The sequence below is a fragment of the Neltuma alba genome, unplaced genomic scaffold (genome assembly GCF_004799145.2).
Source record: "Neltuma alba isolate B1F8T4 unplaced genomic scaffold, ASM479914v2 tig00010221_pilon, whole genome shotgun sequence".
NCBI classification, from domain to species: domain Eukaryota; kingdom Viridiplantae; phylum Streptophyta; class Magnoliopsida; order Fabales; family Fabaceae; genus Neltuma; species Neltuma alba.
The window spans coordinates 74,330-98,369 of NW_021635153.1; the positions used below are offsets into that span (position 1 = coordinate 74,330).

Here is a 24,040-nt window from a genome sequence, read left to right on the forward strand (position 1 = left end):
AATTCTCATTAAATTCCCAGTTTCTAATGGTCGTATTTTATAGCACTCCTATTGTTATCATAGTGAATCTAGTTGCTCCATAGTTGTATAGAAAAATGAAAATCTCATTGATTAGAGTCATGGAATAATATTATCATTACTTGCAATAATTGCGCCTTGAAAATATCCTATAATACGATTAAAAGTATGACAAATAATTCCCTGTAAAAACGGTTAGTGACTTGTGATTTCTAATAATAAAATGAGGAAAGTACGACGCAGCGCTTTATTTTATAGAGATAGGCTAATTATACAATCTTCTTTTTAATCATAAAAGAAGAATTCCTGCTGAAAAAAAGCCCTAATTTAAATATATATATATATATATATTAACTCAAATACCTTAAAGATAACATTGTTTAATGACATATACCTCATCATATAATATATTCCCTATGCATTTCCTTCGGTATTACGTGAAAGAAATATCATTTAACAATTTGAAGATAATGCATGGCCTTCAAAAAAATTACTCAAGGATATTATTCATAAAAATAATTGAAAGTTGTATTTATTTTATTTGAATAGAAATCAACAAATTTATCTCAAAATAAAAAAATTAAAATATGCAACACACTGCTATATCCGAAAAAAGAGTATCTTGTTTTCTTTTTTAATAGTATCTAGTGGCTGAATACAGATTTAGTACATAGGAAATGTAACTTATTCAACATTCGCGTTCCACTAATATACGGAGTGTTAAAATATAAATAATTTAATAATTTTATTACTAACTTGTCAAATGTCACCTACCAATGATAAGTGATTGTGTCTCTATATATTTGGGACGATGCTATCGAAGAAGAGCAATCCCAAAGCTTAATATCACCTTTAAGTCAACAATGGCTTCTCTCATCACTAGGTTGCTCCTCCTTCTCTTTCTCTGGTATTCTCTCATTTGTCTATCTTCTGGTGCTTCCAATGATTATTCCGTTTTGAACCAAGATCTTGACAAATTCAATTCTGAGAAGGAAGTCTTCCATCTGTTCCAAGAGTGGAAGCAGGGGAATGAACGAGAATACCAAACCCTAAATGAGGAGGTAAAGAGATTTGAGATTTTCAAAAACAACTTGAAGCATATCAAAGAGAGAAATGCAAAGAGAAAGTCATCAACCGATTATAGTTTGGGTTTGAACAAGTTTTCAGATATGACTTACGAAGAGTTTAGCAGAATCTACTTACGTGAGATGAAAGAGCCCATAATTGGAAGTAACAAAGGCAAAATGGTGTCAAACAGTGAATCCTGTCCCGATGCGCCTTCTTCCTTGGATTGGAGGTTGTCTGGAGCTGTAACTTACGTTAAAGACCAAGGCTCATGTGGTAAGTTTAAATTAACCACGGTTTTTTTTCCACAACCTATATGTAAAAAGTATATATAATAATGGTAACTCAAATTCATCTATATATATATAGGTTCGTGTTGGGCATTCTCTGCAACTGGAGCCATAGAAGGAATAACTCAAATAGTCACACAAAATCTTCCGTCTCTTTCTGAACAACAACTCATATCTTGTGATACGAATAACCATGGTTGCCAAGGAGGGTGGCACTTTAAGGCATTAGATTATGTCATGAACAAGGGTATTGACACTGAAAGAGATTATCCTTATACAGCTAGCGATAGCGCATGCAATTCTACACTGGTTAGTTTTTATTCTTTCCTTTGATTTCTTTGCTTTTGTCGATTGTGTAATTAAAATCTTGTATGATCTCATTCTCGTTTAACCATCTTTTCCTTCTTATTATTTATATAATTCAGGAACAAATGACATTTGCTACTATTGATGGCTATGGCTATTGGTGGAAGACACCTATCTCAGAAGATTCTCTCTTTTGTTATGTTTTCAAGCAACCTATTAGTGTTTCCATATATGCAAGTCCCAATTTTATGTCTTACAACAATGTAAGTTATTACACATATTGATCTTCATTATCTATGCATCGAACTGATTACCCAAACGCATACATTAACTAAACAAGCTATATATATATATGTATGTATGTTGCATGACTCTTAATTCCTTGTGATATATTTGACAAGTGGTTGTTTAATTTCTTAATTTTTTTTTGGGCAGGGAATCTTTAGCGGGGATGATTGCGCTAACATTTCGTCATGTTATCATAATCATGCTGTATTAATCGTGGGATATGGTTCGTCGGGTGCAAATCAAGATTATTGGATTGTCAAAAACTCATGGGGACCTTCTTGGGGACAATGTGGTTACATTTTGGTGAAAAGAAACACAGGGACTGCTCAAGGAGTATGTAACATAAATTGCTCTGGTTCTTTCCCAATGAAAGCAAGTAAAGAAGCTTTGAAGTTTGCATCCTCTATGTGAAGACCAGTAGTAGTAAATAAAGCCAAGGATTGGGCATGAATAAATGGAAAATGATTTTCCTTTAAATGAAACTTATGTAAGCCCTAGTATGAATAAAAGTTTCTATGTGGTTCAACCTTATGTAAGCCTTAGTATGAATAAAGTTTCTATGTGGTTCAAACTTTTATCTTCAAAATGGAAGACAGTGTATTGCTCAGATGAAAGCTATCACTGAAATGCTCCTTCAGTCCTAAATATAAGACCCTTATACACACTAGTATAAAGATTTTATATTTAGGATTGGAGGAGTAATTTTCTTGATGCAAAATTGGGGCCATAATTAATCTTAATTAAGGAAAACCAAGAGTGAGTTGGAAATCAATCAAAATCAAAAAAATAAAAATGACAAACCAAGTTACGGAGAAACACTGTTTTGAGTTATACTACCTCTGATATTTAATACAAGAACTAATTTGACTTTCTATTTGGTCATAAATATAAGACCCTAATCCATTTTGTCTCTCATATTTATCTATTTTTTCAAAAGTAGTCTTTGTAGTAGTTACACATGTTAATAGTTTCATCAAATAGTAGTTGTACCTAATATACTTGATTAATAAGGATATTTTAGGAAAGACAACATCTATGTATTACAAATACTTACTTAACAAACTCTCTTAATCTACTCAAATTAGTCAACTAGCTTTTATACTAAGGATCAGAGGTAATATGGCCTCTCTTTATCATGCTCCTAATGACAGCCTATGAGTACTCTAATTTTCCTACACGCATCTCTTAAATCAACAATAGACATTCCCTTTAAATTTATTCATAAATCCTGAGGTTTTAGGACTAGTCCATCATCGATTATTGGATTTTGTGAAGTAATCAACCAAAAAAAATGTTGGGTGGATTATTTCGACTAAATCGATATGTTCGCACATCATTTATTATTATACCAACACTTATATAAATATCACATTTATAAATTGGTACAAGAGAACACATTACAGTAAAAGTTAATAAATCCCCAACAAATCTCAATCAGTTAGTTGAAATAGTAATTATTAAGATCCTTTTCAAACAAATATTCATGGCAAAACAAAAAAGTAATATGTAAGGAAACAATTATAAAATGCTCAGAGTCCCAAACCGACGGACTACGTCATAGCATACTTTGGTGACGGGTTGGATAATAATTTCATGTATTTGATTAATACTTCCTTCCAGCCCTGAATATAAGTCACTTGAAAGATTGTTAATTTTGTTCCCGCAATTAATGTTATTTTTTTTTCTTTCCTTCACAACCTCATTTACATGGATAAAATTGGAAAAAATTAATTTGAAATAGATTTAATAAGTTAACTATCATCTATTAATTCTGATAAATTAGATAAAGTGGTTGGCAAAACAAATAAGTTAATTAAAGTGACTTATATTGTGACAAGAGGAAGTAGATAATAAAATAACCTGGTCCCCATAAGTCCGAACGCCGAACCCAAGGAATCAGTCCACGGCATATAGCATAATTATTATATCCGGAGTAAATAAAAGAAGAATGAAAAAAATACTACTCCACCAGTCTTTAATATATGACCTAATTGTTATGTTAATTTTGGTCCCAAATATAAAACCTATTTCTCATATTTATCAATTTTTTCTAAATTATCCTTATGGATACTCTCTCAATCATAATAAAGTAAGTGAAGGAGGAAGGATATTAAGAAAAATGATTATGGTGTTTTATGAAAAATATTTCATATTTCTTAGAATTAACTAACTTATCTAACTTCCTTAGATCAAAAAAGTATTCTTAGTTCTTAATATAAAAGTTAGTTTGACTTTTAATTTAATCTTAAATATAATAATTACGGATCCAAAATAGTTCACCCAAAGAAAAAAAAGGAGTTACTCCAAGAAGGAAAAAAAGCTAACTCATTGGATATTAACAATTACGTATTTTCCACATGCTTGATGTGTTTACTTTAAGATTTTTGTCGACTTAAAAGTCCAAAACTGACGGAACAGTCCACTGCATGGGATTACTTTAGAGTAGAAGTGTAGAACACTTTTGCCTGTTTTACGTTTAATGGCAGTTGGGTTTTTCTCAATAAATGTTAATTACTTATCAAATTTCGTAGTTTTATACTCCCTCCACTTCTTTTTATAACATCCAAATTTTTTAATTGGTCCATTTTTTTTTTGTAAGATACAATTTGCGGTCATCTGAATATTAAATATATTTTTACCAATACTCTCAATTACTTGCATTATGCTTTTCGCATACCTTCTCTTTCATATTTTTTCTTCACTATTTCTCTCTCAAACTTATCTTCTTATCAATAAGGGCATATTTGAAAAAGCAAAGTACATTTTTTATATATTTATTACTTTCAACTGATACTAACAGATTTCTTAAATCTGTAAAGATGAAGCTTTTAATAATTAGAATTTTTTTTTGTATTGATTTCTTCGTCAAGAACAAGAATGCAGTTGCTCGAATCACCTAATCGTGAAAATTAATTAGCATTTATTAAGAGAATCTAAATGCCGTAAACCTAAAAACTGACGACAAATGTTGTCCTCAAGCATAATCCTATGGGTGCACTGTTCGCTGGTTTAGGACTTGTAAGTAGACAACAATCTTAAAAACTAAAAATATAATGCATGTGGCAAAATACGTAATTGTTAATATCCCACAAGTAAAAATTAATTATTTTCAGGGTCCACCACTACCAAAAAATTGACTTTCAGTGGTGACTTGTTTTAGGGACGACTTGTCGCCACTGAAAAGTTATTACCGTAGTGACTGTGGTTGAAAAGTCATGCACCAATTTCTTGGAATATCCATTCTACCCTGGATTCAGAGATTGAGTACATTGGAAATGTAATTTATCTAACATTTGAGAACCTAGGTATAAGATGTTGGATATAATAAATATGAACATTTTATATATGTATTGTACGCGTTCAATCAATATACGGATGTTAGGTTTTTTATTTCTTTGTATTAAACTCAAATTTTATTTAATAATTGTCAACTATGACTAAGGGACTCTATATATATATATATATATATATATACACACATATGAAACAATGCCATGCAAGAATCACAATCCAAACGCTTGATAACTATCTCCTTCTAGTGCACAATGAGTTCACTTGCTATTAAATTGCTCCTCCTTCTCTTTCTCTGGTATTCTCTCATTTGTCTCTCTTTCGGTGTTCCTAATGATTATTCCATTCTGAACCAAGATCTTGAGAAATTCAATTCTGAAAAAGAAATCTTCCACCTGTTCCAAATGTGGAAGGAGGAGACCGAACGAGAATACAAAACCCTAGAAGAGGAGGTGATGAGATTTCAGGTTTTGAAAGAAATTTGAAAAATATCAAAGAGGAAAATGCAAAAAGAAAGTCACCCTATGAGTATTGTCTAGGGTTGAACAAATTTTCAGATATGAGCTACGAAGAGTTCAGTAAAATCTACTTCCATGAGACAGAGGAACTCATAATGGGAAGCCACAACAGCAAAATGGTATTGAATGATGCAGCCTGTCCAAATGCACCTTCTTCTTGGGATTGGAGGACCAAAGGAGCTGTAACTTATGTCAAAGACCAAGGCAAACGTGGTAAGTTTAAGTTTACTTATTTTTTTCATTGTAAACTAATAGTAGCACATAAGAAAAGAATAATAGCGAAATCAAATCCATTTTTACAGGTAGTTGTTGGGCATTCTCTGCAACTGGAGCCATAGAAGGAATAAATAAAATAGTTAAGCAATGGCTTCCAGTTCTTTCTGAACAACAACTCATATCTTGCGATAAGAATTACAAAGGCTGTGATGGAGGATGGCACAGTAATGCATTTCAATACGTCATCAACAATCGTGGTATAGCGTCAGAAAGGGATTATCCATATAAAGCTAAAGATAGTGCTTGCAATTTCACACTGGTTAGTGTTTATCTACTGCCTAAACTTGTGTCTACTAATTGGCTAGTTTAAATATATGCATCTTTTTTAATTATAGTTTTACTCTAATTATTGTTATTTTATTTTGATGCAGGAACCAAAAGAAATTTGCTACTATTGATAGCTATAATTATTGGTATCACACGCCTGTATCCGAAAGTTCTCTCCGTCGTTTTGTTTTCAAGCAACCTATTAGTGTTTCTCTATATGCAAGCCCTCATTTCAAGTCTTACAAGGGTGTAAGTCAAATTTTCATTACCATCCAACAAGACACATTTGAAAAGTAATTAACGGTTGCTTTCTTAACTTTGGCAGGGAATCTTTAATGGGAACGATTGCTCAAGCATCGGTTCCTGTAAACACAATCATGCTGTATTAATTGTAGGATATGGTTCAACCAGTGATGGTCAAGACTATTGGATTGTCAAGAACTCATGGGGACCCTCTTGGGGACAAGGTGGCTACATCTTCATCAAAAGAAACACTGGTGCTGCTCACAGAGTATGTAACATAAATTGTTCTGGTGCATACCCAATCAAAGGGAATAAAGAAACACCAGTTTTGAAGCTTGCTGCTTCTATATGAAGTATGCCCTCCCACAATAATAAATAAATCTAAGCAATAGATATCTGCACGAAATACAGCAGTTATGTTGTACTATGCATGTCTCGGGCATAAATAAATGGCAAACGATTTGCCATGAATAAAGCCTATGTATGTTTGATGAAGAATGAAAGATCTATATGTGTACTTCATTGATCTCCTGTCCATGCTGCCTTGGGGGTGAAATTAATTCTAAAGTAGAAATGTAACTAATCTAAGCTGATCTCTAAACGGAGCCTATTATCCAAGCTCCTAGATAAATAAAATATCCATAGCAATTTAACAATTGAGGAGTGTATGGGTGGTTTTATCCAGAAAACTTGACCGAAAAATACCTGTGGAATTTGAAATGACAAATAGATGAATTTAACCAATTTTGAATTCAAAACCATTACAAGTGTAGTCAAAATCATTATAAGAGTAGTCAACATGACTTATTTGTCTTTTTAAAATTTAATAAGTATTTTTCTGTCATTTTTCTTTTATCTAGTTGAATTAAACCTTGTTTACTTCAAAGTACTAATGAATGAATGCAATGGAGTAAGTGATGTCTGATGTGATGAGATGAGCATGTCCTTGATGAATGAATCTGTTAACATTCCTAGTCCCAATTAGACTGAACTCGTCATCTCTATATTATTTGTTAATGCGTATAAGGACCCTCCAAGTGAATGACAATAACCCTAAACATTGCCTAGCCACCTAGATATTAGTACACTTTGTTAAGTAACCTAGGGTTAAAGTGCATTCAACACCCTAAAATATTTTTTTAGGCATATCTAGTATCTCAAAGTATTTTATGGTACATCTAGCACCTCGAAATATTTTTTAGGTGCATCCAACACCCCTAAAGTTTTTTTTTGTCTTGGTATTAGATGCACCAAAAAATAATTTTGGGTGCTAGGAGCACCAAGAAAAATACTTTAAGGTGCTTAATGCACCAAAAAATACTTCGTAATGTTGGATGCTAAAGACGTTAATATGAGTTGAGCCTAACCCGCCAAGAAGTGGGGGGTTGGGTTGATAAAAATTAGGCTCGTTTTAAAACGGATATTTTGAGCCTATGACTGTCAAGACCGAATCCACGGCAAGCTAACCTGCAGGGATGGCAGGCCAGCCTGTGTTATTTTATTTTATTTCAAATTTTTTTCTCCCTTCAAATATAATTATGTTTACTCTTTTGGTCCTTTATCTCATTCTCATTATTTAAAATTATCATAATGTAATATATTTTTCACTTGGCATTATGAATTTTATTTGTAGTAAAGAACGTGGTTCTACTTATCAAGCTCAACCAAATAATTTGACATCTTTCTATCATTATTCGAACTATATCAACATTGAATGTTGGCTCATATAGTGATTTGTAACTTCATGTTTGTGTTATTGTTGATTTAGATTTGTTATGTTTTAATTTGGGATGTATTTTTAATCATTTAGGATGATGTATCATATATGCTTAATATTTCGAAATGTTTGAAACTTTGGGTTTCATATTTCATTTATGATCATTTCTATTTATATATTTTATTTTAGGTGTTTAAGAATTGAAATAGATTTTATTAAAAGAAAACAAAAGGCACAAAAAAATTTTAAAAAAAGAAAGTAGCGGGTTGGCGGGCCTAACCCACCAATCCACTATGACAAGCAGGGTTGGTAAAATATTAGCTTGCCAAAAGTCAGTCCTGTCAGGACTGGCCAACCGGTCCTTGAGCCTGTTATGGGCCAAACCATAACTGGTGGGTTGGCTCGTATTACTGGCTCTACTGGAAGCATCTAAAAAAAATACTTCAAAGTATTGGATACACCATAAAATACTTTACAGTATTGGATACACCTAAAAAAATATTTTAGGGTATTAAATACACCTTAACCCAATATTCTATACTCATTGTTTAGATTGGGGGTTCATAGTAGCCCTAAATATAAAAGTTCAATCTAGTTCCTTCCCAAATTTATAACTTTAAACCCAAAATATTCATATTGATCACATATGTCAAGGAGTAATTTCATTACACATAATTAAAGAGGATGGTTTAAAGAAATCAAGATACATTTGTTACACACTAATTACTGTCTTAATTAATTTCCTAAGTAGTATTTTCTAAACTTTTGTTCTCTTATAATTAGTCCATGATAACCCATGTGTGCCACTTATACTTGTGTATATCTATAATTTAATTTATCAAAATGTGAAGTGAAAAACCCAAAAGTAAATTTTAGTTTGAAAAACTAAAATCAAATGGGAGTGAAAAATAGAGCACACAATATCATTGTGAAATTGAACTACTTAAATTTATTTTCATGTTATATAATAATTTGATGTTTTATTTTTATATATAAATATTATTATATAGCATAATATAATTTTTTATTTAATTATTATGTCACTCATTAGACTAATTATAAGTCTATGAAAGAAATAAGTATAAAATTATGTGGACTAGGCTTCTCTCCCTTTTTTACCCTCTTCGCAGTTGTCGGCTGCCCTCTTTTTTTAAAAAAAAAAAAATTTCCTTTCTTTCTCAACTCTCCGCCAAGCCTTGCCACGTTGCCTCTTCCTCCCTCTTTCTCTTTTAACTTAAACACTTCATCCATGACTATGCTCCACGGACAAAATAACAAAAGCCCAAAAAAAACGAAAGGAAAAGAAAAGGATTTTATTGTTAACTCTTATCAGTTGTTATCAATTATAAATATCCTATACTCATGTTCTATTAATCATGACTAACGTATGTGGATTATACAATAGATAAGTTGCCAAAAAAATACCGAATGTAAAAAGTATGACTCCTCTGGTCCTAAATATAAGACCCTTATATTTAGGATTGGAGGAGTACTACTTTCAGTCCTCGTTGATAATATGCATTAAAATAAAGCCCTATTAAGATGTACAATCATAATAGAAACTATTTAGAAAAAAATGAATAAATACGGGTGACAAAAGTGAAATGGTATCTTATATTTATTTTCAAATTAAATCTTTGATAAGCTCTTATGTTTAGAACCAGAGGTACCATCATTTTTATCTTAATCTAGACCATCCAAAGTCTTGGATGATTCAAATTCAGTTTAATCTTTTTATAATTTTAAATAACCCAAAGTTGCCCATATTATGATTGTACATGACAAGGGGTTTTCATTCTAATACACATGATTAATAAGGGTATTTTAGGACAAACAACATTTATTTGTTACAAATAACTAACTTAACTAATTGTGACAAAAAAATTAACTTAATTAATTTTCTTAATAGTTATAAATTAGTTGCTTAGTTTTTATATTAAAGACTAGAAGTTGTAATATTTTTTACATTTTGTATTTTTTTTGGCAGCTTATATGTTGTATAATCCATCTTTACATTGGTCATAACTAATAAATTATGAGTATAGGGGCTAATATTTATGATTGAGGTCTGAGGAAAACTGATAAGAGTTAACAATAACATCAATTTTTGGTCAAAAAAATAATTTCTTTAAATGTTCTTTTCGGGATTTTGTTATATTGTCCTTGGAGCATGGATAAGGTGTGTAGGGAGAAAGAGGGCCGGGAGAAGCAGCGTGGCAAGGTTTAGTGCAGAGTTGAAAAAGAAAGAAAATGAAAAAAATAAAATAAAATAAAATAAAAGAAGGCAGCAGATGGCAGGAAGGGCCAACAAAAAAAAATGAAGAGAGAAGCCTAGCCCAAATTACGTACATAATTGGGGTAACAACAACTCTACATAAAACAACAAGGGATAATATAATATTTGTTCTCTTAAATTTATCCTCATTTTGATTTTAGTCTCTTAAATTTTAAATTATAGGTTTAGATTCCTCAAGAAGTAAAATTATCAAAGTTTTATTAGATTATAGAGACTAATATTTTAAATAAAAAGAAACTTGAGGGATCAAAACTTATAGTTTGAAACTTAAAACATTAAAATCAAAATGAGGATAAGATTGATGGAGCAAAATTTATATTAGCCCAAATAATAAATTCTCCAATGTGTGTACGAAAACCATCACATGGAATCTTTTTTCATCCATCTATATAATTATTATTTGTCCGCGGGGTCCTTTCAATTCCGGTCGCCGCGTGGAATTTTTTTAGGTAAATGATATTATACAATATTGAGCTACAATAATTGAGTTGGGATAACGACTAAGGAATTAAGGGGTATTTGGTTAAAAAGTACTTTTATATAAATTGAAATAAAATTTTTATAGATATATTTATCTCGCGCTCCGTAAAATCATATCTAAAATCTTGTTTTAAAGCATGTTGTAATACAATAACAATATATACGATAATAAAATAATATAATGTCTCATTGTTATAGTTGGTCTTTATTTTGATTTTGTTATTTTTAGTTTCAAATTATAAATTTTAGTTCCTAAGTACTATCATTCTAAAACATTAATTCTTATATTTTAATTAAAATTTAAACTATTTTATTTATTGAGAGGCTAAAAAAACCATTAGTTGAATTTATAAATATTAAAATCAAAATAAGAGTAATATAAACTATAATGACCAAACACTATAGTAACCCAAAAATAGAATATAACACTCATATATTATTTTTCTGATACAATTTTTTTAATTATATTTAATATTTTAATTTTATTTATGATTCCTAGATACGTTATAAATAAAATTATGACATCAGAACATATCAAAATGGTGGATGTACCAAAGTTATTAGATGAAAGGATGTTATTTTACATTTTAGATATAGGGCTATAGCATGTCATGGAATGTTTTTTTGGCACATAATAATCGTTTGCGGGCGTGGCACTTCCAGTCATTGTCCCTGTCTCCTTCATTTTTTTGGGCATTGGATGGGCGGTCGCTGGGTGGACGGTTGTGGGAAGCTTAAAGATCACTTATTTTAGCCTGTGGTCCCCACTTTTCGTCGTTGGACCCACGTCTTCTATCATGTTTGATGCTTCCCAGAGGTCGCCCGTGACTTGCAGGGTGCGTCGTCGTATAAGCAGTAACCCTATGCATATCAAATTCTTTTTTTTTTTTTTCTTTTTTTAATAATTTTAAAATTTTGAAAATATGCGGGAAGATCATGATTTGAACCATTTAATATACTACCAACAGTTTTAATAACACTTTATTTCATCACTTTATCAACACTATTCACAACAATTCCTTTTGACAATATCAACCGAAAAAAATATAGGAATAAGAGGGTCATGGTGCAAAAGAGGTGTTGGAAATAATATTGGTGAAATGGTGAAAGTCTATATTGAAATGTTATAAATGTCATCAGAATGTAGTAAATGATTTATAACAAGGCCTTTTTCCTTGTATTTTTCCGAATGTTGAATTTGTAAATTGTAAATGACATTGTTAAAGTTGTTATTAAACTCATTACAAGGGTCATATTATAGTGGGAAAATTACAATAAGATCATAAGAAAGGGATTTAATTACTTTAAAGTTTATTGATAAGTGAAGAGTAACCAATTACAAATTTTAAAATAAGAAATGACAACAGGTTCAGGTTGGTCACTTGTTATTATGACTTTTTTAATAATTAAATTTCTTCCTTATAGTAATTCTCTCTATTATAATTTAGCAATATTGCAAATTTCCATTTTAGTCATAAGTATTATTTGGAATTTTGAAGTTTGAGATATTCTATTTTGGTTTTTGAAATTTAAAAAGTAATTTTTTATGAAGTTTTTGCTAATGAACATGCATGTACGAAAACCATTATATTTATAAGATGTGATGGAAAGGAATCTTTGTCATTTTATATATAATGAAGCGCTATCCTTGTTTTTTTTTTTATGTACTACCTCTTGTCCTTAATATAAGACTTTGATTGATTTTTTTAATCCTAAATATAAGATCTCAATCTACTTTGTCTCTCATATTTATACATTTTTTTTTCAAAATAATCCTTCTAACAATGATAGTTTTAGCCAATGCACTTGATTAATAAGGATATTTTAGGAAAAATAACATCTATTTGTTACAAACAACTAACTTAACTTCTTTCCTTAACCTGTTCAAATTAGTCAATTAGCTCTTATAATTAGAACCGGAGGTAGTATAATTGTTTAGACACATGGCCCTTTCAATATTATATTTATTTATTTATTTTCTTTAGTTCACAACTGTATGGGCGGTCGGGTCGATGCATGGAAAAGCTTGGCCTCCCCCAGTCGCTATTCTCCTCCCCCCTCGCTATTCTTAGTCCTCTCCCTATATTTGTCGGCTTCCAATTATTTTCTAACTTCTCTTCTATGAGTGGATCATGATCGGTCCCCAGTATCCCTCATTCCCCGTGCTCCACTTATTTTATTATCTCGTAAAAGTGTGTTTGAGTAAAGTGAGAGTAAAGAAATGAATACAGTAAAGATATCCTGGGTTTTTCCAGAGACTGTTGGTCCTGATTGATACGAAATATTAAAAATAAACAGTAAAGATTGAGACTGAAATTAAAAATTTTGTTAAAAGAATGTTTAGTATAAATGATTACTTGTTAGTTAGGATTGGCAAACCCATATATATGGAATTGGGGAATACCATGAGGGAGATGGTATTTCCAAATCCCACTTACATGGGATTTAATCCCATATAATAAAAAATTATTCATGCTAAATACTTTTTAATGATTTTTGTCAGTTTCAATGCCTATTCTTATCTCTTATTTTTAACAATATATTAAATGGGACCATTCAGTTTAGTGGCACAAGATACTTTAGGAGAATTTTAATCGGGATAATGATAACGATTAGAATTTATTTGAATTTTAGCAATATTTTCATTACAGAAGATAAAATAATTTGAAATCGATATCACAACAATCAATTTATGAAAAAAAATTTATATATTAACTTAGAAAAACAAAATATTAAAAATTTAAATCGTCCAAATTTAATTTAGCCCGTCCAAAAAATGTTGGAACCGTCTTGCTGAGTCCCTTTTTTTTGGGGGGGGGGGGGGAATGTCACAAAATTGTTTCACTAAATTGGTAAAATAGACGGCCATGATGCCGGCTAAAGTAATGATGGCTGGTGTTTCCGTGAGGCATGATTGAGGAGGGAAGAAGGGAATCTCTCCACTTTCATTGTGATTAAATTCCTCTACCATTTTTTTTGCATTCTCATCGTTAGATTAGCTTTCAACAATTTATATTTAAGAAAAAATTTTGGTTAAATTACTTATATCCTTATATCAAAGTTCTCCAATTACATATAGTCATATGTTATCTTCTGTTTCGTGTAATTTATAATTAAATGCCATTAAATATGATATTTCAAAAATAGGACACATGTTTATTGTCCCGTATTTAATATCTTATAAAACTATTATTTTAATATCAACTAACAAAAAAGCATATAAATAAATTTAAATTATTAAAATTTGATGTAGATTGTTCGCATCTGTATATTTTTATTAAAATATTTTATATATCTTTTTATTTTTATAAGATATTAAATTTTAACCATTGAAAGTTAATTTAATAGTAAGGATAAAGGAGGGGAAGCAAGTGGACAATAAGGGAATTGGACAAATTCTTTTCCTGAGATGTAAACTATGCATCTCCTTGTCATTTTGCGTAGGACAAGGACACATTTGAAATCACAATGTACATGTGTGTGTCAGTCAAACATCTTATCGTTTTTTCAAAAGGAAAAAAAAGCTAATAACAGGATATCCTTTATGCTTTTGTTGAGTCGGATTCGCGTGATATTTCTTTTAGGATTAAAAATCCAATATAATATCACGAAAGCAGACAACGTATATTATTTCATTACTATAAAATATGTTATTTTCATATGTTCTGAATACCTTTTTTCATTTATTTTGAGAGAAACATTGATAGAGGAGATATACATAGTAATTATATGTTTGTTTATTTTAAAACAGATAGATATTGGCATCCATATATTTGTCTGTTGGAGAATAGACGAATATAGGCATGCATATTCGTCTATTTTGGCCAAAACAGATGAATATTTTTTTATAAAAAGTAAAAATTTGCATATTGCCAGTTTTTATTTAACTTACAATTATAAAAGCATACATATAACAGAACTAAAACAGATTATAGCAAATAATAATGGTAATTGAGCACAACTAGATTAGATGTTTTCATATAAATAGAATCCACTCAACCCACAATTTTAAGGGTCAAAACATTTAAAATAAATAACATCATAATTAATTAACTTAGTTAAGCAAGAAAAACTAAACACCATTAGTTAGTCATTTAACAGAAGAAAGTTTTAAAACTCAAAAATCTAATAACATCCTAACTTAGTTAAGCAAAAAGAAACTAAGCATCCAAAGAAAAAATTAATTTCAAGCTTACTTGTAATATTAATTAGAATGATTGCAATATTCAACTCAAGCTTTTCAATATAATTTAAAGCGCACTTCTCCTAACACCATCTACCTTCAAAGTAATAAAAATAAAGTTATATACATATATATGATGAAATAGCATCTAAAGCTTTCTAAAATTCAATGTAAAGATTAAACATTGAAAATACTTAACTATAACATTCCAATCAAATTGCTCTCTTAGACATTTTCACAAACACCTTATGTGCATTAAGGTTCAAACAACGTTGAACAATTCCTAAGTGCAATTCTTACCAACAATTAATTTAAATAAGAAACATGCACATCCAGAAACCATTACATTAATTCCTTTCAACATCCTAAAACTCACATAAAAGACACACACACTCATGCCACTTACCTTGTGTTGTAAACAATCTTAAGGTAGAGGAGATCGAATGGCAACTTTTTGGAAGAAAACGTTGCTCCTGGTCATGGGATGACATGGATGAAGAATGGGGAAGAGATGAAGAAGTAAAAAGGGAGAAGGCAAACTTAGTCATCGGCATCAGCACTAGAAAGGAGAAGTAGAAATCTAAAGAAAAGAGAGAAAGAGCTTGCCACAAATGAAGAAGAGAGAAGAAGAAAGGAGAAGGCGTATTTCTAAAGCATGTTCAAATCTGTGCGCTACAAAGATAAAATTTGAATAAAAAAGGACACTGTTTGTCTGTTCTTGAGAGAAATAGATGAGTATGGGGGCTCATGCTCATCTGTTCATCATAACAAAGGAGTATGGTAGCCCATACTCGTCTGTGGCATTTGTTCTTAAGAGAAACAGATGAGTATGGGGGGCTTATACTCATCTGTTCATCATCATAGATGAGTATGGGAGCTCGTACTTGTCTGTTGCAACATAACAGACATGTATGGGCTCTCACACTCATATGTTATGAGGAACAGATAACTGTGAACTCCTATGCTCGTTTGTTTCTTTTTAATAGATGAGTTTGAAGGCCCATATTCTTTTATTTTTCAAAACAGATGAAAATAGGTAACAAAAATGTCCTTATTTGTAGTAGTGTCTTTTCTTATCTCAACATACATATTTTTCATTTTATTCAAATCACTATACTATTGGTAAGCACAATGAAAAATTACGAATATACTCCCTCCAGTTTTTTGGGCCAGTCATATTTTTGTTTCCAAATCTTCTGATTGGTCCTGACATATATATATATATATATAATTTAATTTTAAACACATTTGAGAGGCCGCAATCTCCATCATTTTCGACAGGTGAAAGGAAAGGAAGCTTGGCGTCATGGAAATTATTGTGGAAGTGGGGACACAATAACTATCGCATTTGCAGAATCTGCCAAAACCACTCGTGTTTCACATTTAATTTCCCCGTCCTTAGTTACTTTCCCCCTCAATCAGTCATGTAGTACTCCTCCTATTCTTAATATAAGAACTAATTGTTAGTTATATTAGTTCATATAATATGTTTTGTTTAAAACACCTTAAGCATATTCTTTAATTTCTTCCTTCTCTCTCCTACTTGATTATTATTGAGAAAATACCAATAGGGTTGATTTGAGAAAAAATTGATAAAAATGGAAAATAGATTTTTACATAAAGGACCAATATCAACGCTCAAGTTACATCCTGCATTAAGGATCAGAGGAGTATTTAATAAAAGTCAGCTGTGAAGAAGAGACTGTACGTAGCTGCCTCTATATATATGGAACAATAATGCTATGCAAGAACCATGCACAATCCAAACGCTTGGCTCAATATCTATCACCTTCTAGTGCACAATGAGTTCGCTTGCTACTAAAATCTTCCTCCTTTTCCTGGTTTGGTATGCTTCCATTTCTCTTACCTCTTCTTCCAGTGTGCCTGGTGAGTATTCCCTTTTGAACCTGGATCTAGACAATCTCGTTTCTGACAAACAAGTGTTCCATCTATTCGAAATCTGGAAGAAGGAGACAGGACGAGAATACCAAACTTTGGGAGAGGAGGAGTAAGAGTAAGATTTGAAATCTTCAAAAGCAACTTGAAGGAAATCAGAGAGAAAAATGCAGAAAGGAAGTCAGCCAGTGACTACAGCTTGGGTTTGAACGAATTCTCAGATATGACGTACGAAGAGTTCAGCAAAATGTACTTGCATGAGACAGAGGAACCCATAACGGAAATCAACAATAGCGAAATGATATTGAACGACGCATCATGTCCAGATGCACCCTCTTCCTGGGATTGGAGGACCAAAGGAGCTGTAACTCCTGTTAAAAACCAAGGCAGATGTGGTAAGTTCAAATTTGCTTCGTTCTTCTGTTATAATCTAATTGCAGCATATAATAGGAGCATATAATAGCAAATCAAATTCATTTTTGTAGGTGGTTGTTGGGCATTCTCTGCGACCGGAGCTATGGAAGGTATAAATCAGATAGTCTCTCAACGGCTTCTAGAACTTTCTGAACAACAACTCATATCTTGCTCTACAAATAATGGCTGCAAAGGAGGGTGGTACGTTAATGGATTTAAATATGTCATCAACAATGGTGGTATTGCCTCAGAAAAAGCTTATCCATATGCAGCTGACGATAGTGCTTGCAATTCTAAAGCGGTTAGTGTTTAGACCTGTGTGAACTAATTGGGTAGTTTAAATATATGTAATTTTCTTAATTATGGTTTTACTCTTATTCTTATTTTACTTTGATGCAGGCTGGAAACACAATTGCTACTATCGATGGCTATAATTATTGGTCTCAGAAACCTATGTCTGAAAGTTCTCTCCGTTGTTATGTTTACAAGCAACCTGTTAGTGTTTCCATATATGCAAGCCCACATTTTAAGTCCTACGAAAGTGTAAGTCATATTTTCATTACTTCATCATCATATCTCTACCATCCAACAACACATATTTGAAAAGTAATTGCTGTGACAGGGAATCTTTAATGGAGACGATTGCTCAGGCATCAGTTCATCATGCAAACACAATCATGCTGTATTAATCGTAGGATATGGTTCAACCAGTGATGGTCAAGATTACTGGATTGTTAAAAACTCATGGGGAACCACCTGGGGACAAAGTGGTTACATACTCATCAAAAGAAACACCGGTGCTACTCGGGGAGTATGTAACATAAATTGTTCTGGCGCATACCCAACCAAGGCGAAGAAAGAACCTACCTTGAAGCTTGCCACTTCCATATGAAGCACGCCCTCCAGGAACAATATACAAAGCCAGGCAATATAAAGCCTCCAGAAAGACACAAGTTAGGTGTTGTACCATGCTTGTATTGGGTATAAATAAATGGCAAATCATTTGCTGTGGAATAAATAAGCCTAGTGGCGATATATAGTTATGTGTGCCGTGGAATAAAGCTTACTGATGAGAGCATTTGTTGTTTGTCTTGGGGGTTCCTGATCAAAAATAAATCCAAGCAATGTAATATAGTGCAAAACTCAGATCGTTTCACTTTGAGGAGCCTTTATTTGAAATCCTAAGCAAACTACGTATCAAAAACAAAAAATTGACTTGGAAGGAATTGATTTTCTTTTTAATTAACTAATTGGAAAAATTTAAAAGGATACAAAATGAGTAAATAATTTTTGGATTTTTAGTTTATAAAATGGATATGAATGAAATAAGCAAAGTGAATTAACAAGTGACAGCAAATAGAAAAGCAATCATCTAGCACAATGATTAAAGCTATCATTACTTCAATTAATTTGGGAGTTGGCTAAATTCAAAAGACTCCAAAGGGTCACCCCTTAGACTTAGTTTAATTAGAATAATCAACACCAAGCCACCTTGCATATTAATTATTCACAATTAAACTGTTTCAGCACAATTAGTCAAAAAGAATCAAAGAAAAACAAGTAACATTTTTAGTCCAATAACCAAACCACCTTGAATTACCATTGAATGTTCACAATAATTTCAAAATAATCTGACCTAGTATAATGTAAAGAAATTAAAGCTAATCACACTATAATGTTAAATGCTAATCAGAGATTCCAGCAACTACAATCAACCTCAATACAAATATAAATCATCACAGTCCATTCAAACATCATAAAATTCATTTGAAGACCTAGAAATCACAAATACAATGAAAGAAGTAAAGATTAGAAGAGTTGAAACTCCCCTTTGAAGGTTTAAGTTCAAGCCATAACCATTGCTCTAGAGAATTGGAAGTATTTAGCTGCTCCTAATAACCATCACTACAGCTTCGCCAAAATTCCAATTCGGTACAGCCATGAAGAACAATGAAGATGGAATTTGGAGGTGTGATTTCACCGTGCAAGCTCATGTTTTTCGGTCTCTGGTTCTGTCACGCCGTCGCTGATCTCTTCTTTTTCTGTGCCGTCGCTGATCTGTCTCTACCACCAGGAAGAAGTAGTGGAGAAGAAAGAAGAAGAGATGCTGTCGATGGAAGATGAAAACTCAGGGGAGAGGAAGTGTGATTGCCGTGAAGCTCTGGTCCTTCGTTCTCTCTTCCTCGCCGCTGGTCCTCTCTCATGCCGTCACTCTATTCACTCAGCTATCTCTCGCCTCCAACATCCCCCCGAATCCAAGATGATGATAATGAATCTGAAATAGGGTAGGAGCAAAACGCAACGTCTTGCTCCACCTTTTTTTTTTTTAAGTTTATTTTTATTATATTATATATTTTTTTTTTTTTTTCATTTTTATTTTTAAATCTTCCAAACACCTGTAATCAAAATTCAAGAATAAGGTAGTATTAATTGTCCTCAAAAATTGCTTATTCACAATTAAATTAAAATATGTCAATTTTGCCTCTCTAAAATGATAATTCAAAATAAAACATATTAATCAATTAACAATCAATTAAGACCAAAAAGACTAATTAAGTTAACAAAACCCATATAAAAGATATCAAAATATAAAAATAATTGAATTTGTCACTTACATATGTTCAATTAAGAATGAAAGCTCTCCCTCTGTACATATTTACTTCTCCTTCTGATCTTCATATTGAATTAGAGCGCACTGATAAAAAATGAAGGTAAGTAGGTAATCTGTTATGAAAACTTGATGTTGCTTTTACGTGGATTAATAAGTTCTAAGTAAATTGTAACCCAAATAAATCTTAACTGGCCCAACACAAGTGAGTTTGAGATCAATTGAACTAAAGACATGCAAATGACAAAATAAACTTGAGTGACATGTTTTATATATTATGATGCGAAAAGTTGGGACACTGATTTTTTTTCCAGGTATTTCAAATGGAATTGATTTCCTCTTTTTGCCTTGCTCTTAATAGTAGTATGGTGTTTGATAATCACAAAATACACTTTTAAAAAGTGCTTTTATTCAAACCAAAGCAAAAGTCTTCTCACATTTACTTTATATACTATAAAATTACTTTTAAAACCATGATTTGGTTTTCTTTTAAACACCCCTTAGGACTCTTTCTCACAGCATCTTGTGAATCACTAATGTTTAGTAATCATTTCCTTCGAAATAATTCATAATTTTTTATACAATTGATCAAGAGACATAACCAACAATGAATTTGACAAGACTCTCCTTCCCTTGTTCCTTATTCCATGGGTGGAGAGTCAGGGCACTTTCAAAAATTATTTGTCTCTCTATGAACGTCGGCAGACCGGCAAAAAAGGGGAAGTAATTTACTTCAAAGAGAATCCTCCCTCCAGTTATTTATATAAACTTTAATTTCTTGAATAGATATGGTCTTTTTTTATAAGCTACTCCCTCCATCCCTTATTAAAAGATCCAATTTTTTAAATGGGTCTAGCTCTCTTTATAAGATTCTCTTTAAGTTTGTCTGAGCATTAATACATATTACTAATTTTACCCCTAGTTTAATCTATTTAATACATTCTCTTTTTTATTTATCTCGCTATTACTCTCTCACATTTATCTATTTTTATATAGGGGTATATTTGGAAAAAAATATATTTGCTACATATTAATTGCTTTTAACTAATTTTAATCATTTTTTTAAATCATGCAAATTTTTTAAAAGGATCTTCTAATAAGGGATGGAAGGAGTATACTTTGGAGATATTTGAATATTTAATTTATTTTTCATTTTTTCCATTTTTATGTCAAACCGCTTGTCATTCAAAAAAATATTAAAAAAAAATATATCCTTTATACTTGTTGGCCTTATGGATTGGCGTCGCACTTTGTTAAGATGAAAAATCCTTTATTTCATTCTTCACAAATTACACCAGGCTAGACAAAATATATTCGCAATCTTTTAATGTTGTCATGTGTTGTAAGATTCGATATGTATTCGGATCAATTACTTTCAGATGGTATATAACATGATATGCAATAATTAGAGTGATGTGTTATACTCCTCTAGTCCTAAATATATAATACCCATTTTGGAGTATAAATTACACTGCAAAATGGGTCTTATATTTAAGACTAGAAGGAGTATTATTTTTTATTTCTCTTCCTCCAAATCACTCTCAACTGCTTTTTTTTCCTAATTAATATAGATCCAAACTAACTTACATATGACATGGTCGAGGAGGACATGCATAACTTTTTTAAGACCACATGCATAATTTTTTTTTCTTTGTTGAGCTCATGGTATCTATGCCAGTAGAAGTGACTAATATGCTCACACTGTGCTTTAGTGCTGATCATGAGACCTTCTCCATACACACGCCAGGGATCAAACTCCTGAATAGATGCTTAAAAATAATCTACTAAGTACTGACTGTGTTATCCACACACATAATACTCCTCCAGTCTTAAATATAAGACACACTTTGTATTATAATTTATACTATAAAGTGGGTCTTATATTTATGACCGGAGGAGTATTTTACTTCAAGATCCTTGCCAACCAAAAACTCCTAAATCAACGGAACTGTCCACTGCATAGGGTTAACTTGAATACAACAGGTGAGAATTATTTCGCATTTATGAAGAGAATCCAAGTGCCCTTAAGGAACAAGCTCGTTAAAGTTTAAACCGACACACAATCCCATGCCGGATGACAGGATCCGTTGGTTTAGGGCTTTTAATTAAAGTCAACAATATTAAAATAAAATACTGCGCAACGTGTAAAACAGGAAAATAGGATAACTTTTTCATTTTAAGGATACATTTAATGACTAAACTTTTATTTCTTGGCATCTAAAAAAAGTTAACCAACTTTTTATATTATGGACTGGAGAGAGTAGGAATTTTTGGTTGTTGCTATGCATAGGTATTTTATTTTTGGTACATAAGAAAAGTTAATCAGTTTCTTATATTATGAACAGGAGGAGAGTAGCATTTTTTTGGCTATGCATAGGTATTTTATTTCTTGGTATGTGAGAATATTTAACCAATTTTTATATTACGAATAAGAAAAAATAGTTTTTTTTAATTACAAAACAAACTAAAGGATTACAGCAGGCCAAAAAAGGGCCCCAACTATCCAGGCATCGACATGAAAATCAGAGGCCCATCGTGCACAACAATGGAAACACAGCCCAAACATAAGGAACTGAAACAACAAACCTAGAGAAATCCCATAGTGGGGCCCGTAACACTGCAAGTTTGAAAGAATGACAAAGCTATTTTTTCTTGCTATTCACAACTTCCGTTTAGGTATTTAGGTATTGATTACATTCTATAAACTATTAACAACTTCATTTAACAAGCAGCAAGATCAATCTTGCAGAGTCATTCACAGCTTCTGTTTATATATTGACGACATTTCATTGTTTGCTAACAACTTTCGTATAGTAAGTAATAATGTCGCTCTTTATGTCATTCTATTAGCTACATTTCATTAGCTATTACAAACAAAAATATAGTCAATACTTTATTACCAAAAAAATATTTGTAATTTGTCACTAATTCAGTTAGTGATGAAAAAAAATTCTCATCGGCTATTTGTCAGTAATTTCATTTATAAATGAAGATTCCATCGTTAAATTTTTCCCATAATCACATTTTGTTGGGTTAATGTGCAAATTTACTCTAAAAGTTTTTACTCAGGAGTATTGGTTATCCATAATTTTTTTGGGAGGAAATTTGTCCTAGAAGTTTAAATCATAGCAATATTGCCCCTCACTATGTTAAAATGTTAACAGTCAACGTAAGTTTTTTAACGGTAGAGAAAAATATTGTTACAATTTTAAACTTTCTAGACAAATTTGCTTCCAAAAAGTTATGGGTACCCAATACTCTGAGTGAAAACTTTTGATGTAAATTTGTACCTTAACCCCATTTTTGTTGTAGCAAGACTCTGTATGATGGATGTAAATATGTGTAGTTTCTAGTTGTCACTACTTCTGGTTCTTAATGTAAGACCTCGTTTAACTTTTATTTTGGTTCTAAATATAAGATTTCAGTCCATTTTGTCTCTCATATTTATCTATTTTTTCTCAAGATAGTCATTGTAATAATGATAGTTTTAACCAATACACTTGATCAGTAAGTATATTTTGAGAAAGACAATACCTATTTATTACAAATAACTCACTTAACTAGTTTTCTTAATTTACTCAAATTAGTTAGTTAGCTCTTATATTAAGGATCGGATGTAGTTTTTGTTAGGTTCTTTAGTTAAATCATAGCAACTCGAAGCAGGGGATTTGTAGAGACTTTGGAAGATTGAAAACCAAAAGAGGATGAGGAAGATGAATGGACCAGAGGCATAGCAAGTTTGAGAATGAAGGAGGAAAGAAAACGGCTTGAGAAATCCAATGCAAGGCTCTCAAGCAGGGATGGTGCCTAGGTCTTTGTCGGTCAAGGATGAAGATGATGTTGACGTGGAAGATAGAGACGAAAAAATTTCGCTGTTAACAAGT

General features: G+C 31.6%; 3 protein-coding genes across 3 annotated transcripts; all 3 read left to right on the top strand.

The window, feature by feature from the left end:
* Positions 1-863: 863 nt before the first annotated feature.
* LOC114754872 (zingipain-2-like) lies at positions 864-2,538 on the top strand. Its single transcript, XM_028943710.1, has 4 exons — positions 864-1,359; positions 1,453-1,682; positions 1,799-1,942; positions 2,115-2,538. Exons 1-4 carry the CDS (start codon positions 882-884, stop codon positions 2,376-2,378), a joined length of 1,116 nt encoding a protein of 371 aa, XP_028799543.1. The 5' UTR covers positions 864-881; the 3' UTR covers positions 2,379-2,538.
* A 3,279-nt stretch (positions 2,539-5,817) lies between these two features.
* LOC114754869 (ervatamin-B-like) lies at positions 5,818-6,914 on the top strand. The gene is made up of 3 exons (XM_028943707.1): positions 5,818-5,989; positions 6,079-6,311; positions 6,645-6,914. The coding sequence occupies exons 1-3, from the start codon at positions 5,818-5,820 to the stop codon at positions 6,912-6,914; spliced, it is 675 nt and encodes a 224-aa protein (XP_028799540.1).
* Positions 6,915-17,651: 10,737 nt separating this feature from the next.
* LOC114754870 (zingipain-2-like) lies at positions 17,652-18,440 on the top strand. The gene is made up of 3 exons (XM_028943708.1): positions 17,652-17,849; positions 17,948-18,091; positions 18,171-18,440. Exons 1-3 carry the CDS (start codon positions 17,652-17,654, stop codon positions 18,438-18,440), a joined length of 612 nt encoding a protein of 203 aa, XP_028799541.1.
* Positions 18,441-24,040: the final 5,600 nt, after the last annotated feature.